This window comes from Polistes dominula, unplaced genomic scaffold (assembly GCF_049000335.1).
Source record: "Polistes dominula isolate Pdom_NZ unplaced genomic scaffold, Pdom_raw_medaka contig_15, whole genome shotgun sequence".
NCBI classification, from domain to species: domain Eukaryota; kingdom Metazoa; phylum Arthropoda; class Insecta; order Hymenoptera; family Vespidae; genus Polistes; species Polistes dominula.
The window spans coordinates 8,929,572-8,947,959 of NW_028300915.1; the positions used below are offsets into that span (position 1 = coordinate 8,929,572).

The 18,388-nt window shown below is 34.0% G+C and overlaps 2 protein-coding genes across 6 annotated transcripts in view; one reads left to right on the forward strand and one right to left on the reverse strand.

Annotated features, from left to right (window-relative positions):
• sfl (N-deacetylase and N-sulfotransferase sfl) overlaps positions 1–18,388 on the forward strand; it is a 500,037-nt gene that overhangs the window by 12,974 nt on the left and 468,675 nt on the right. The window lies entirely within an intron of this gene.
• LOC149033245 (uncharacterized) lies at positions 4,670–5,909 on the reverse strand. Its single transcript, XM_089170421.1, has one exon. The coding sequence runs from the start codon at positions 5,840–5,842 to the stop codon at positions 5,246–5,248; it is 597 nt and encodes a 198-aa protein (XP_089026547.1). The 5' UTR covers positions 5,843–5,909; the 3' UTR covers positions 4,670–5,245.

An 18,388-nucleotide genomic window follows, 5' to 3' on the forward strand; every position in this document is an offset into this window, starting at 1 on the left:
AATGCGAGGAGTTACGTTGCTTGCAAGGTAGTAACTAAAGTTTTTCGTCTCTAAATATTGTGGGGAAATAGTTACGGACACTTTTGTTTAAAAGAATACCCCGAGACACGGCGTATTTTTGCATACTTTGTAATTTTATCATGTGAAAAAAGCACGTAAAATGATACGTATGATCTACGTATACTCAGACTATGTTAACAATAATAACAACAAAATACAAAGGACGAAGAAAGATAAACGAAATTTTCTTTTATGGTTGAATTTTCAACTTTGATTTCATCTAGTAATTATATTCCCAAAACATTTTACGTTTGAGATCGTATAATTTAAACTTTATAAGGTAGATCTTATAAGTTATTTTCTGAAAGTTACTACTTAAAAGTCAATTAAAAAGTTCCACTGGTGTATCCGATTATTAAATACTCTTTTCTATATTTATCCTTCTCGCTTTCCTTCCTCGTTACGCACTTTTTTTCAAACATAAATGAAAGTTGCTTGGTCTAAAGACAACAGGTTTATTGCAATTAAGAATATGTAAATAGTATTAAATAAATTAAAATCTCATTAGCTCGATCATTGCTAAATCAAAAACAACAAAATAAATCCTCGATCAACCCATCTCATAAATGATACTAATAAAATTGAATCACGAGAAATGATAAATAAATTCTCGATTAATCTTTCAGTTTGGATCTCACGTCGAGAAATCGTTGCAATAGAAATAAATTTTAAGATCGTCCCGTGTTCCCTTCCATGCATCAGTGAAATCTACATAACCAAAAAAAATATTATTCGAATTACGCTTATAGCTGGCGCGCAAACGTTTTCATTGTAGGTCGTTTTCGCGAGTTGAATATCGATTTGAGCGCAGGAGCTGTTACACAGTCGTTGCTTCGAAAGTCCGTTCAATTTCGAGCTTTGTGTTTGTACGCATCTACGCGTATGCATACAATATATACATGCATACTATACATGTGTATATAATACATAGAGGAATATACGTACCTGGTCGCATCTATATCTCAATAATATCAAAGTTATAACCCCTTAGAAAATATTTCTGACAAAATTCAAAAGCTTCCGCGCATTGGCAAAGTTGAGTGAGTAGGTGATAGGAGTTTGTAGGTGGATCAAGGGGATGGTCGTCCGTCGTAGAACGATATCGATTCCACTCCGTCGAGCGTGAGCAATTTAAACTTGGGAAACAGAAGAGTTATGAACCGGTTTCCTATCGCTTTTGTGCACTGTGATAACGTGAAAGAATTGGTCGTCTTCTGTGCTATGTTAAATATTTTCGTATATTATCGCGAAAAAAATATATGAAACTAACTAGGAACAACAAACATCTTTTTGTTACGAGAATCTTTTTTCGTGATAACTTTACCATTTTATTTTCTAGAAAAGGGGAAGGTCATATGGGGAGAAAATAATGCGTCTTATCGAAAAAAAGAAATTCGTTTTTTGAAGTGAAACTTCCTTAGTGTGTACTTAGGTAGTGATAAAATTTATGAAATGAAATGACGTGAAAAAAGAAGGATCATAGGGGTAAAAAGAGAAAGAATGATATAGAACCTACAATCGATTGACAGTTGAATGAGATTATGAAGGTTTAAATATCAGTGTGGTTCATGTATATGTATGTATGAGATACATCAATCGATAGTTATTGCACGATGCTTTTAGTTATACAAAGATGGGTGGAGATGTTACATACCTTAAATGATTATTAATTAATATACTGTATTATTATACTGTAGTCTGAAAACAGCTGATTGTGATACTAAAAAACATTTAAATAATAGTAAAAATCAAGGATGACCGATTGTTAGACACGAAAAATTAGGGTATTCTCTTTGTTTTTATAATTACATATATCAACACTCACAATTTGCAGTGATGGGTGTTTTCTGTAAATTATTTTCGTGTATGCTTAATTCACTTGTTATAAATAATGCTTTCAAGTTAAACTCATTAAATATGTAATTAAGGTATATTAATGTATTTATTTCTTTATTTTCTTCTCATCCTAAACTAATTATATCAATAGCTTTAAAGCAAAAATCTAGTAAGCGTAACGGTATACTATTTGAAGGGACACTTATTGTATGCATAAAATAATTACTTTCCACATGATAATACGAACTTCATTTCTATCGCATGTGGAAGTAAAGTAAACCTTTTTTTTTTTTTAAACTTGCCCAGATATGATTTCGAATTTCTACGTTCATCTCTTTTTTTCCATTTTACGCATTTACCTATCAAATAGGAAAGAACGAGATTTTATTTACATGATAAACAAGTTTACATTAATACACATACAAAGATATTTTGATCAAACAATAAACGCGTCTCTCGAATTTGAAAGCGACTCAAACTTACGAAAGTTCTTACTTTTGAATCACGTACTTTCCAACTATAAGTTTTACCTAACATGAAAGTACAAATGAAACTATATATTGTTCTCATCAAGATGATACAAATCGTGTCATTTAACTAATCTCTCTTTTATCACACATTTACGAGTACAAAACGAAGCGGTAATTTGGTCGACTACCTAAAATAGAAACTAGACCGATTTTTATCTTTAAAAAACATAAACCCGTTTCGTGAGTCTTACGAAAGGTCACAAAGGAAGCAATACACGATGTGCGTGTATTAATGCACGCGATAAAACTGATAAAGGTTTCCTACTAAACATCTTCATTAACATGCGATGGTGTAAAGGAGAGAGAGAGAAAGAGAAAGAGAGAGAGAGAGAGAGGAGGCCGGTAGCGGATTTCGATACCGCGGACTAGGACGCTTCCCGACATCCATCGAGATTCCTCTCCGACAACGTCGCCTTTAACCCTTTCGCTACGGCAGTGTCTTCCGTCGGAGCGTCACCGCTGTACGGGCTTGCGTGCCGCCGAAGTAGCGCCACTGCGCCGGAAAGTATGCATGTTGTACTTAGGTAAACTGGTGTTCGGACGCATATCTTTCTGTGCAGACTTGTCATTCTCTGGGTCATACGATTCTTTAAGTGTTACACAACAACATATTATATAGTGGTATCAAACTGACGTCGTCTATAGGCGACACTCGAACACACAAGTCGTCGCGCGGATGTCGTCTATAGGCGACACTCGTACACACAGGTCGTCGCACGGATGTCGTCTATAGGCGACACTCGTACACACAGGTCGTCGCGCGGATGTCGCCTATAGGCGACGCTCGTAGCGAAAGAGTTAAAACAGTATATTAGACTTGAGATTATAAATCAGGTTGGTTAGGAAGGTTGTAGGCAATGTTGCTTGGTGGTTGTAGTAACGTTTAGTAAGTAAAACAGTATGCTAGTACGTTTTCTACGTACTCTACGTTCTCCACGTTTTCTACATGTTACCTTATGCATCCTCTTATATACTCCTTTATATCTGTGTACTATGTGTGTGTAAAACATATTATATTATTTATAATAAATATACATATATATATAAATATATATATATATATATATATATATATATATATATATATAAAATATAGGAGAGAGAGAGAGAGAGAGATGTGTACCAATATGTATGTAGATAGATGACTGTTTTTTTTCTCTCTTTCTCTTTAACTTTCTCTATATATTGAGACGGGGAACAAATCTTTGTGTATTTTCCCAGTAACTTCAGGGTCTCACAATTAATAATGGTAATATTAATCGAATCTGGCAATACTTGCATGCGTTTGAAATTTGAAATATCATAGAGTAATTACGAAAGAATTTGAGATATTTGTTTATTCAAACAAATGTTATTGCGTCTTGAAAATGAACGAAAATAGAGAAAGAATTCGATACTTTTTGAAATTTGATTACAGAAACGGAAAAGAATGCGATTCAGCTAGTAAAAAAAGGTATAATTCTTATGGACAGTTTGAGAGTTTTCAATTGTGGAAATTTTGAAGAAATTAGAAAAGATAACAAAAATTTGTTTCAGTTTTATATTAAATACGAAGAAACTTTTACTCCGACGCAATATATTTAATATTAAAGCTACATATTTCCGTTATTTGTTATTATATAGAAAAATATTATATAAAAAACTTATATGGTATGAATAGGTACATAAAGTAGTGTAACTTTTTTCTAATGTCATTTTGCTGCGAAAGCTTTATTTCTGTTGATTACTTAACCATGATTTTAACTGTTAATTCCTGTGTTTTTAAAAAGAATGTGATCTGTTTTTGATCAATCTACAAAGCCTTTACCAGGTAGTGACATAAACAATTGTAAATGTGTTGGCGAGTGATGAGATTTGAATGTGACAAACTGATAGGGAAAAGAGTAGTTCAAGTAGGAATTTGATTGAAATTTTATTACAGTAAAGACAGATAATTAAGTATTTGTTACGACCTAACTGACGAATACTATTAACAATATGACGTTCGGTGGCTCTACATTGGTTTCATGCGAAAACTATCGGGTGAGTGCCGGTAGCTCCACGTTGGTGCCATGCAAAAATTATCAGATAATTGCCGGTGGTTCTACGTCGGTTCTATTCGGAAATTATCGCGCAAGCGCCGATGGCTGTATTGTGGTATTCAAAACTGTAGAACGAAAATTATGTAGATCAGTTCCACTGGCGCGACACGAAAAAATCTAGATTAGACGTGCGGATGGCATAGTGTTAAGGAGTTATACCTAGTTGCGAGGCTCAAAAAAGATGTCTTTTTATGAATTTTTTATAAAAACAGTTTTTATTTATCAATTACAAGTGATGGTTTTTCAAATAGAGCCTACTTTTAAGAATACAATAGCGCATCGATCATGTAAAAATATTGATGTGCATCGCTCCTGTAGATGATGTCTCGAACGACCTCCAAAAAAAGACGCTTGGCGGTGATCTCCATTTCGGCGGTTTGGATTATCTGAAATCAAAAATTATGGCGGATTCTTTTAAAGGATAGATTAATGCAGGTATTGAATCGCAAAAATTTTGATTTTTGACAAAATGGCGTCTATTTGAAAAAAATTTTCGTTTTTTACTGAAATTTTCGTTCCAAATTGTTAACAAAATAGGAATAATTTTTTTAAATGTTCTTCCTTCGTTCAATACCTGAGGAATATATCTAAGAAGATTGTGTAAAAATTTGAGACCGATCGGTTGAGCCATTTCTGAGAAATCGAGATCACCGACTTTGAAAATACCGTTTTGAGAAAAACGCGTTTAAAATTTCAGAATATTTAGTTTACATATAGTTAAAATTTTTTTTCTTCAACTTAGATGGTATCATCTATTCCAGGGCCATAAGAGGGACCTTTTGCCGTATCGATAGCTTCTAATAAGTCCAGCTGGTGTTGTCGTCGAGCCATTCTTCCTTCTCGCGTGCTCCCATGCGCTCTCGCGTCGGAGATCATTACACGCTCTGCGTCCTCTTTGTCGACATAAGCATAAGCTGCGGTACCTAATGAGAGTCCTAATGCACTCATAAAGTACAGTAATGATTTTATACCTTCATTAAACATTCCAGTTGCAATGTAAGCCGCTATTTCAACAACTTTAGAGCCATATGGAACAATTTTTGGAGTTATTTTCCATATTAACTGATTATAACTCTTATTATTGTTTTGTGTAAATCCACCAATGCACCTTTCCAATAATTTTACGTTGCTAAGGTCTTCATAAAATGGATATATAGCTTCAGCAACATCAGCTGGTAAAGTTGGATAATCATGGGTGTAAGAAGATAATGTGTCTGTTACAAGCGCTTGCTGCCAACTGCACCATGAACCTTCTCCACCTGGGCACATTTCGTGTTGAGGCTTCTCATCAGTCGAACAATAGTGATAATATGTTCCCCAAATTGCATTATACATATTATCCACAGAATCACATATTCTCCTTATTGCCAAACCATAGTAAACTGTCAGCTTATCTATTAGCTTAGCCGTGAATTCACCTTTCCTTAAAAGTACTTTTTTTACAATTTTTTCCGCCTTTTTCAACTGTTTTTGTATTCGTTTTTACTAGCTCGCGGAGTCGTGAACCCATTCTTTTCTGAACATACCCGATACATTGTTTTTTGACAACTTCAACTTCACCGTAAGGAGTTAACACTCCTAACACTCTGACGGTGCCTTACAAATTCAGGTATATCTCCGAAAATATTTATCGGATTGGCTTCTTTTCAGAGAATATACTTAAATATATGTAAATTCCGAAAATGCAAAAAAATCGATTTTTTGAAAATTCTAACTAGGTATAACCCCTTAAGAAGAAAAGCTAAGCCTATTGTGGCCATTTGCATTCATCGAGTTTAGCCGGGACTAGGCAGGTTTGTTCTCCCAACGATTAAACGATGATAAAAAAGGGCAAATTATGCAAAAGGAATTTATATGGATGGGCAAATAATGAAGCAAGGGAGGAGTTTATCTGGTTTATATAAATTATAGTGTTCCGCAGTTCTGATATACAGGATATTTAATAAAGAAATAGCGGTTTTGATTACTTATAAAAGATTAATATAAAAAATGATCTGTGGATGGAACGAGAGAGCTTGAGAACCTCGGTGGTTTCTAGTCCAAATCCTAGATCCGTCTCCTTACAGTGAATCAACTATCCAAATAAATTTTCTTCTAATAGACGACTAACAGTTAATCATAATGCAACTTGTTTCTATTATAATTAGGCCGTTTATTTTGAAAGTGGCCCATATGTTAACTCCATTTATGTTCGAATCGAGATATTGAAGAGTTGCGTTTCAATGCAATGAAAAATATACGTACAAGATACTAACGATTTATACTGCTTAAGTGCACCAAAAGGTGTTAAATTTATATTTCCTATTAAAATAGTGGCAATTATTAAGTGAATAGTACGCGTTTTCTAACCACGAATGGAGTTAGGCCACTTTCAAAATTAACAATTTGATTTGTCATAAAATTTCGAAGGGACCAAACTCCATTTAACATAATTTAATATGCTTTAAATTGAAAAAAAACAATACTCAATTTATTTTACATATCTTTAAAAGACTTCAGAAACATAATTTATGCGATTCAAAACATTTTTTAACTACATAACGTACAAAATTACAAACATAACATACAGAACAATTTACTACTCATCTACATTTTGTATGTGTGAAAGCGATTTAAAGAAATCATGATGTTTCGGTGGTATATATCGTTAGTATCGGGGCCAGGGAAAAAGCCTTGCGGCATAAAAAACCCTGTGATTTATTCTTTATAGTAGTCGTGATTCGTCCTTCGCGTACTTCGCTTGTGTATTAATACAAGAAGTACTCTCCCCTCTGGAAGGCTTCAGATATTCTAATTTACTGCTTTCGCTTAGGTTATGTAATCGATATATAGATGATTCTTACCTCTCAATAACTCAATTGTATGGATGCAATAAGTTAAACTCGTCTTTCGTTTTACAATGATGATTGTTCGGAAAGTGTATGGATTGCCGGTACAGTTTCTTTCCTTATCTTCTTCTTTGTTCCTTCATTGTTCCTTCGTTGTTTCTTCGTCTCTAAAGGTACAGTGGCGCCCATATACTTACGTACACTTCATATTTTAACTTTTAAACTTTTTTTATGTTTTTTTCATACTTATCTAGCAAGCTTACAAGAAATGTTGCTTAAGACCTACTGTAAAAGGTGGTGCTGAATCGGTATTGGTATAGGGTGCAATGACTATAAACGGTACGGGCTCTATTCACCACATCGAAGATATTATTGACAAATTTGTATATCTAAACATTGTGAAGGATCAGTTAATACCATTTACTGAGGAGTATATGCCGCATGATTGGATTTATCAAGAAGATAATGATTAGAAACACACCGCACTTGTGGCAAAATTATTTTAAAGTAAAAAAAATATTAGTTTGATGAAGTGGCAAGCGGAATCTCTGGACTTCAACTCCATTGAAATGTTATGGATTGATGTGGACCAACATGTAAGAAAACAAAAGCCAAAAAATATTAACGAATTATATGCCATAATTGAAGAAGCTTGGTCTTTAATACCAGTTAGTCGATGCGTTCGACTTATCGAACCTATGGGACGTAGGTATGTAGAGGTTTTAAGGAATAAGGGCTTAGCTACTAAATATTAATCGTATTAATTTAATTTGAGTTAATTTAAGTTAATTTAGGTTGAAAATATCTATAAAAATACAAATATTTCCGTATGTACGTAAGTATATGTCCGCAAAAAATATTATTTAGGAATAGAAAAAAATATCATGTGTGCAGATAACACGTGTTAGAAGTAAAACCTTCAAAAAACTGTTTCGAGAGAATGAGACGAATGCACAGTATCAAGAGTAAGATAATTGTAGGATTTATTTATTTTAATATTGTTACTATTTAATAGATAATACTAAAGATCTGGGACTGCAAATAAGTGCGGAAAAAACCAAATATATGGTAACCGGTAGAGTTCAGAATAGGCCTAGTACTGGAATTTTGGTCGTCCGGAATAAAACTTTTGAGCGGATCAGCAACTTTAGGTATTTAGGATCAATCAGAAACCAGACGAACGAAATTAACGAAGAACTTAAGAAAAGAATCAATCTAGGCAACTCATGTTTTTATTCGGTTAACAAATTACTCAGCTGTCTAGGCGATTAAAAATCAGGATATACAGGACTATCATCCTGCTGGTAGTCCTTTATGGTAGCGAATCGTGGTGGCTTACGTTACGGGACGAAAAGAAATTTAGGGTTTTCGAAAACAAAGTTCTTCCTAAAATCTTTGGTGCAAAACGCGATGAGGAAACGGGCGAATAGAGAAAACTCCATAACGTTGAAGTACATCGATTGTACAACAAACCGAACATTATCAACGTCGTAAAATCACGCCGATTAAGATGGGCTGGTTACGTGGCGCACATGGGGGAGGATCGAACGGCGCACAAAATATTGGTCGGTATACCGAACGGGAAAAAACCACTAGGTAGACCGAGACGTAGATTGAAGGATAATATTAGAAGAAACCTGAAAGAAATAGGATGCGAAGACCGCGAATGGATAGATCGCGCTCAGGGACGGGAACAATGGCGGGATTTGGTATTTGCGGCAATGAACTTTCTAGTTTCTAATGCCAGTTAATAATAATAATAATAATAATAATAATAATAATAATAATAATAATAATAATAATAATAATAATAATAATAATAATAGAAATAATAATAATAGTAATAATATTCTTACCATATATATCAAAGAGCACCTGTATGATCAGTGGGTGGAATAGCTGATAAAAACTACACTTTTCCAAATTCCAGCAATAAAAATGGAATGCTGAATGCGATAGTCATAGATAAACACCAAAATTGTAGGATGTTTATCAAAGTAAATATAATTCGTCGGAAACTAAGTAAATACGAATAATCCTTTTTTTGAAACTCAGGTATAAAATTTTTTTTGTTAGTATGGTTTTCGAATTCTCACTTTCATCTACATTTTTGGGCTGTCTAAAAAACATATTAAGAATGAGGAAATTAAGACGTTAGGAAATACATATGGAAATTACTGCAGGATTGAACGAAGGTTCTGGTATAAATGCAATAAGAGATCTAATAGATATATTTTCTAGAAATGCTTTTTCAACTGCATAGCCTGCCACACTTCGAGACCCTTATTATTTATAACATATCTCGTTTTTATTCTTTGAACCACAAACTTAAATTCTCTAAATACTCTCGTCTAAATAAAGATCTAAACAACGAAAAATCCAAACAACGCATTGAATCGTATAGCTCTCTGAGCTTATCGAACTGTGTACACAACGAGTCTCGAATTTGGGCCCTGTGGTAAACTCCACCAATTCACGCTGGGCGTTCAGCCTGTTAACTTGGTCATGGACGAAATAATCAAGGAGGTGAAAACAGCTGGAAAAGGAGGTAAGCTAGAAAAAGAAAATATTGTAGGGAAATCAATTGTTCTGTATCCGGCTAAGGATATCTAATTCCCCCGTGTTGCCGACACTACTTGAGATATAAAAGATACTCTTTATTCTCACAAATTATTGCTTATTACAACTACAATTACCCTTACAATATAACAATTACAATAACGCTTCGCAACTTTTCGCACTCACTCAGACCTCACAGAATCACTACTCACTCGCTACTCTCTACTCACTTTTCTCACTCGCTCTCGTCACTCGGTTCTCTCCACGCTACTCTCTCGGAAAAACCACAACAACAACCCCCGACGCGTGACCGTCCTCTCCTTATGAGGTTTCTCCCCCCACCCCGCATGTTCCAAACGCACTCGGACCTTTGGACCCACACCGACTAACACACACAACATGTCGAACCTTTGGACCCACACCGACCTACACACACAACCTCTCGGACCTTTGGACTCACACAGACTTACACACACAACCCCTCGGACCTTTGGACTCACACAGATTTACACACACAACCTCTTCGATTTTCAACACACCCCACAATATAAAAATAATATTTACGCCGACGACGCAGTCATCATATCGGAATATGAAGATCAGCAAAGGATGTTATACAAATTCAAAAAAACGGCAGGAAAGCTTAATATGACTATTCCTTTTTCTCTAATGTATCTTGTAATCATATTATTTTTTGTAAAATATAGCAGACAATACAATTATTATATTCTATATATTTTATAATTATTAATTATAATATTTGTGAAATAAAGAATTTAATATTAATTTTTCAATAAAATAGAAACATTTTTAAATAGAAAAGAAATGGCACGTTTAGTAAAAAAAAATACACTATACTTGCTATGATATTTTCAAAAAATATAATACAACTTACTGTAGAAAAAAAGAAAAAATTAAAAATTAAATTAAGAAGTTAATCTTGATGAGACTTGATCCAGCGATCTCTAGGTTACGAGTTTAGGTTGATACGCACTACTTTTTTTTTTTTTTAATTGATGTTTATTTTTCTCTTCCTGTAAAAATACATTTTTCTTTTACATAAATGGTTTTTGAAAATACATCACAAAAATATACCATAAATCTTACTGTCTATATTTATTAACTTAGTCTAGTGAACACGTTAATAAACTAATTTTATTTATTTATTCCAGTAACTTATTACTAAAACTAGCATGAATTTCAGTCAATTATTTTGATTATCACTTATATGTTTCCAAGTTTTGGAGAATAAACAGAGATCCTGTTTACAAATAAACTATCCCTCTGTAAAGAACCTGTTCTAACCGTTACTTTATATTAATTTTTAATCTTTCCTTTTGCTCACTATCTAGTTTATTTTAGATACGAATTATGTAATAAGAAGGATAAATATAAATATAATTATATACAATATAGAGAACACTTAACAAGAATTCTTAAAACCTACTATTTACATAACACATGAGTTGAAAAGTCCTGGGCCTAACAAAGAAAAACACAGTTTTTTTTTGTTCAAAATTGGCTTTATTCATCAATATAATCTCCATCAAAAGCTACACAATCATTCCAGCGTCGCTCTAACATTTCAATACCACTTTTGTAGAACGATTTATCTTTTGCCTCAAAATAGGCCTCAGTTTCAATGATAACCTCTTCATTCGAGAAAAATTTCTTACCGGCGAGCATTTTTTGGAGGTCTGCGAACAGCCAGTAGTCGCTGGGAGCCAAATCTGGAGAATACAATGGATGCGGGAGCAATTCGAAGTTCAATTCATGTAGTTTTGCCATTGTTTTGATTGACTTGTAACACGGTGCGTTGTCTTGATGAAACAAAATTTTTTTCTTTGCCATATGCGGTCGTTTTTTTGCAATTTCAGCCTTCAAACACTACAATAACGCTATATAATATTCACCGTTAATGGTATTTTCCTTCTCAAGATAGTCGATGAATATTATACCACGCACATCCCAAAATACCGAGGCTATAACCTTTCCAGCTGATTGTTGTGCTTTCCGGCGCTTTGGACAAGGTTCACCAGTTGCTTTCCACTCAAATGACGATCGTTTTGATTCCGGATATTGAAAGTAAACACTGAAAAATATGTATTAGTAGTACTTGTATTTACTCGGTCATGTATGTGTATATTTTCTTGTGGAAACGCGTGAACGTTTAAATTTAAATTGAGTAAGCTCCGAACTGTCGTTTACTCAGGAGTGCGCCTAACCATTCTCCTCTTCCCACGTTTTAACCAATAGGTTATGGGCCCAGAGCTCTCTGTACTTAATCAAGAAGACGGAGACGAAATCGGAAATTTTTGAGAAATAGTGAGAGTGAGACTGAAAGTAGTGATTCTGAACTAGACATAATGTCTGAACCAAAAGTTTACCATATTCACCGTTTCAACGGTCAAAATTATCAATTATGGAAACGGCAGATGGAAATTTATATGGTTGAAAACAAATTGAAGAAATACATTGATGGATCTACACCGAAGCCTACTACTGACATCGACATACCAGCTTGGGAATCGAAGGACGCTGAAGCGCAAGCTTTTCTCATGCGTGGTCTTGAATTGGAGCAGCTACGTTTTCTAACGGATTGTCATACAGCGGCTAGTATGTGGGCACGTTTACGAATGATTCATGCTGAGAAAAGCGACCAATCTATACAGGTACTATTAAATCAATTTATTAATGCAAAAATGGAGCCAAATGAAAGTATGGCTGATCACATTGCAAAAATTGTATCTCTCGCGCAAAGACTTAGAGATATGGATATGGAACAAAAATCGCCTGTAGTTATTGCCAAAATTTTATCGAGTTTACCATCGAAATTTGATAATGTACGCACTGCTTGGTACGCTGTTCCGAAAGATAAACAAACTATCGAAACTCTAACGGATCACCTTGTAAATGAAGAGTTGCTTTTAAATATGCGTAAACAAGAGAATGTAAACGACATTTCTCAAGAAGTGTATTTAACGCGTGGTAAATATAATCATAATAATGCTAGAAAATTTTTTCAAAACGATTCTAAACGTGCTAGCATAAATAATAATAATAATAATACTGAGAAAAATTCGAATTCAAATGATAACGTAAAACGTGGAAAATGTCATTTTTGTGGAATACCGGGTCATTATGCACGCGATTGTCGTAAAAAGAAGGCGTATTTAGAAAATAAAAATTTTTTTAAAAATTCGAATAAAAATCAATCACTAGTTGCCGAAACAAAGTCAAACCAGAGTGATACGTTTCTTTTTAATGTAGAATGCGTTAATGCTGAAATCGAATCTAATGTAAAAGAGATATGGTTCGCTGACTCAGGAGCGACTGAGCATATTTGTATTAGGCGCGATTGGTATACAAAATATATTCCGTTTAAAGATGATAATTATAAAGTTCGAGTTGGTAATGGAAATTTAGTAAATGCGTATGGAACTGGAGATATTAATGTAAATGTTAAAAATTCTGATGGTCGTGTAGATACTTATACTATTGCTAATGTTTGGTATGCGCCTGGAATTCATAAAAATTTAATTTCTATTGGTCGTGTATGTGAAAAAGGTTTTGCTGTTGTTCATGAACCAGGTGGTAAAGAAATTGCATTCTATAAAAATGGTAAATTAATTGTTAACGGTTCAAGGCAACATGGTGAATTATATAAATTAAATTTACTACCATCAATTAAAATTAGTCAGGCAAATGTAATTGTTAATGGTACTTTGATGGATTGGCATGAAAAATTAGGCCACGTAAATTTTCAAACTTTGCGTCAAATGATTTCTAGTTCATGTGTAGATGACATGAAAGTAACAGATTTGAATGTAGAAAATCCATTCTGTAAAGGCTGTGTTTTTGGTAAACAACACAGAAATTCTTTTCCACAAGGCGAGGCTGTCAGAGCCAAATATCCAGGTGAACTATTTCATGCTGACCTCTGTGGTAAAATGAGTACGAGTTCAATTGGTGGTTCCAATTATTTTCTATTATTGAAAGATGATTTCTCAAGGTTCTGTTATGTATACTTTTTAAAAGAGAAAAATAATGTTCTTGAAGCCCTACGAAAATTTATCACAGATGTGCAAGCTGATAGTTCTAGAAGTAAATTGTTCAATAAAACGTATGAAAAAGATCCTTCTTATAAAGTTATTAAAAGACTAAGAACTGACTGTGGAAAAGAATTTTGTAATGACGCGGTTGATACTTTCTTACTCCAAAATGGTATAAAACATGAATTAACAACACCTAGAACTCCTGAACAGAATGGATATATCGAAAGACAAAATCGAACTATTATTGAATGTGCGAAGAGTATGTTACATGCTAGAAATATACCACTGTATTTGTGGGCTGAAGCTACTGCGACAGCCGTGTATGTAAAGAATAGAACGGCTACTAATACTTTGAAAGGAAAAACACCGTACTAGTTTTGGTTTGGAGAGAAACCTTCCGTCGGTCATTTAAAAATATTTGGTAGTGATTGTTATGTACATATTTCAAAGGACGTTCGAACTAAGTGGGAGAAAAATTCTGTTAAAATGATGATGATTGGATATAGTGATGGTAGTAAGGCTTACAAAGTGTACGATCCAGTTTCCAGAAAAAGTTTTGTTAGACGAGATGTTATATTTGACGAAAAGTTTAACCAAAATGATACTATTATAATTCAGGAAAATTCGCAAAATGAAATTGATGATCAGAATGATGATGTTTTTGAGAACGTTGATAATCAGAAAGAAAAACCAAAAAGAAGAAATCCAAGGGAACCTATCCCAAGAGAGCCTTACCCGTTTAGATCACGTGCAATCAGTGCACCTTCTGAACAAACGTTCGCTAAAAATGAAGCTGAATTAAAAATTGCAGAAGCCTTACTCTCAGTCTGTGAGCCACAAACTTTGTATGAAGCGATAGAATCATATGATGCATCTCAATGGATCGCAGCAATTAATGAAGAGCTACAATCTCTTGAAGAGAATAAAACTTGGATTCTAGTACAACGTCCTGAAAACAAAAATGTAATATCCAATCGCTGGATTTTTAAACGAAAATATTTAGCTAATGGTGAAGTTGATAAATATAAAGCACGTTTAGTAGTTAGAGGGTTTTCACAAAAAGAAGGCGTTGATTTTTATGAAGTTTTTGCCCCTGTTGTAAAATATGATACTGTAAGAACTATATTATCAATTGTTGCTGTAAATGATTTACACATGAAACAATTCGATGTGAAAACCGCTTTTTTGTATGGCAAACTCGAAGAGACTATTTACATGGAACAACCTTTCGGTTTCGAAGTAGATGATAGAGTTTGTCTCTTAAAGAAAAGTCTCTATGGTTTAAAACAGGCTCCTAGGCAATGGAATAAAATGATAAATAAATTTTTCACCGACTATGGTCTAAAACAATCACACGCAGATCCATGTTTATATTATTTAATAAATGATGAAATTATTTTGTATGTAATCCTATATGTTGATGATGGAATAACTTGTTGTAATAATGAAACTAAAATGAATGATTTATTGAAACAAATGAGCGATTCATTTAAGATTAAAATATCAGAGGCTGAATGTTTCGTTGGTATACAAATAGAAAGAGACAGACAACAGAGAATGTTAAAAATGTTTCAAAGCGCATACGCTACTAAAATTCTAGAAAAATTTAGACATTCTGATTGTAATCCTCTTTCTATTCCAGCAGATCCTGGTGTTAAATTTCGTAAAAGTATTGAAAATTTATATGATGAAAATTCAGAAGTTTTTCCATATCAACAAGCAATTGGCTCTCTGATGTTTCTTATGACTGGTACAAGACCGGACTTAGCTTATATTATAAGTTTGTTGAGTCAATTTTCTAACATGCCAGATCGAAGTCACTGGAATGGTGTAAAACATGTATTACGTTATATTAAAGGAACAATTGATCATGGTATAATTTTTGGACGTATAAATGACGGAAATCTTATTGCATACAGTGATTCCAATTGGGCAGGAGATTTAAATGATAGAATTAGTACGACTGGATGGATGGTTATGTTTATTGAATGGAGGATCCGTAGCTTGGTCGTCACGTAAACAGTCGACTGTTGCGCTTTCTACAACAGAAGCAGAGTTTATAGCTCTATGTTCAGTAACAAAAGAAGTGATTTGGTTAAGAAAGTTATTAAATGAATTAAAATTGAGTCAAAATTTACCTACTACTGTTTACTGTGACAACCAACCTGCTATCCGTTTAGTTCAAAATCCTGCAGCGAGTAATAGATCAAGACATATCGAAACACAATTTTTCTATACTTGCGAAAAGGAAAGAAATGAAGAGATCAAAGTTACATATATTCCAACAAACGAACAATTAGCTGATCCGTTTACTAAGGCATTGCCTCGAAAGAAATTTTGTTATTTCATGTATGAAAGTGGAATCACAAATTCATTTAAATAATCATTGTATTTAAAATATAACATTTTTTTCATTGAGTGGGAGTATTGAAAGTAAACACTGAAAAATATGTATTAGTAGTACTTGTATTTACTCGGTCATGTATGTGTATATTTTCTTGTGGAAACGCGTGAACGTTTAAATTTAAATTGAGTAAGCTCCGAACTGTCGTTTACTCAGGAGTGCGCCTAACCATTCTCCTCTTCCCACGTTTTAACCAATACCGGAGTTAAGTAATGGATCCATGTTTCATCCATTGTAACTTATCGACACAAAAATTCCGGTTTGTTACGTTTAAACATGGCCAAACATTGCTCAGAATCATCAACACGTTGTTGTTTTTGGTCAACAGTAAGCAAACGCGGTACCCACTTTGAACAGAGCTTTCTCATGGACAAATGCTTATGCAATATAAAACCAACACGTTCTTTTGATATCTTTACGATCTCAGCTAACTCACACAACTTCACTTTCTGATCATTCAAAATGATTTTGTGGATTTTTTAAATGTTTTCTGGTGTTACTGCCTCATTTGGACGTCCACTGCGTTTTGCATCATCGGTGTCTCTACGACCACGTTTGAAGTCAGCAAACCAATGTTTCATTGTTGCTTCTGATGGAGCGGAGTCCCCATAACACTTTTCAAGCCATTGCTTCGCTTGAACGGTATTTTTTTCCATCAAGAAGCAGTGTAAAATTAAAACACGAAATTGTTTTTTATCCATTTTGAAAATAACAAAAGTAGCATCACTCTTAGCACAATAACTCACAAACTAATGAATAGAATGTTATGAAATTTTAACAGCTGTCTTTTGAAGGTTAATACTAACTGAAAATGAGATGAATGCAATAAAACTAGCGCCATTTATGTGTGAGGACCGGGACTTTTCATCCCATGTGTTAAATACAAGAATACTAATGCTTAATATCACAACTTTTGGTTTAGAGTAACTGAGTCTATTACTTCTTTCCATCTCTTATTACTAAGCTATATCTTTTTTTAATTCTTAGATACAGTTGTCGGTACGCGTTACGCTATAACTGTCGTTGATGTAAGATTTAAAGATATATTTATATATACCTTCCAGATTCACACAGATTTACACACTTATACAACTTACAAAGCAGACTACATACCTTCTTTCTTTATTTCGACCATCGGTTCGTTTGGACCTTATTCTTCTGTCGCCTACCTACATGTTTATCACTGTTTATTTTTCTATCTTTCTATCACTCATTCCTACAAACAGGTTTAGTATCGAAATAATATAAGTCTACGCTTCGTAGTATGCAGTCGCACACAAACACACACATATACAACCAGGAGCGATAACTACGAAGCAGAGTATAAAGAGGAAACCGAGAATAGGAAAGACTATATATGTTAGCTATATTCTGTCTCATTCTCTCGCAGGCTCAATCCTATATGTTCGTCTCTTTTTCTCTTCTTATTTAGTATCATGGCCGTTTCTTTACTCGGTTACATCGCGCCGCAACATCACATCACGTTTCCTTTTTTTCAAATCACCCCCATTCTAAAGAAGTTTTTACTTCAATATTAACAATTTCCTAAATATGATCAATTGAGAATCCTTGCTTTTTCATTTCATAATGTATGCTAGGAACTTCTAAAAAATTAAATTGATTTTTGTATATCTCTGAAATGAACATATATACAACGATTTCAATGAAGTCTTGCTAGGTATACGTAAGTTTATGGCCGCCACTGTATACCGTCGTAGGTATCCAGCGGAAGAATAGAACGAATGTTCTTTCTAAAGGGCCCAATAGGGCACCGCGTCCCCGCATGTAGTTGGGGATAAGAGTGGTAGGAGTATAACGTTAACGTCTTTGATACCCTCGAGAGGACTCGATACGATTAAGCGCGTACTTTGAATATAATTTTGTAGTTTACGATCGCTTCCGATTGTACAGTAACTATGCAGGGAATCTTTTTTTATACAATGCATATTTTACGAGTTATTTTGAAACGTCATGTTCCGTGATTCACTCTGTATATTATTGCGAAAGAATTTGTACAGAAAATCGTGACGGGACG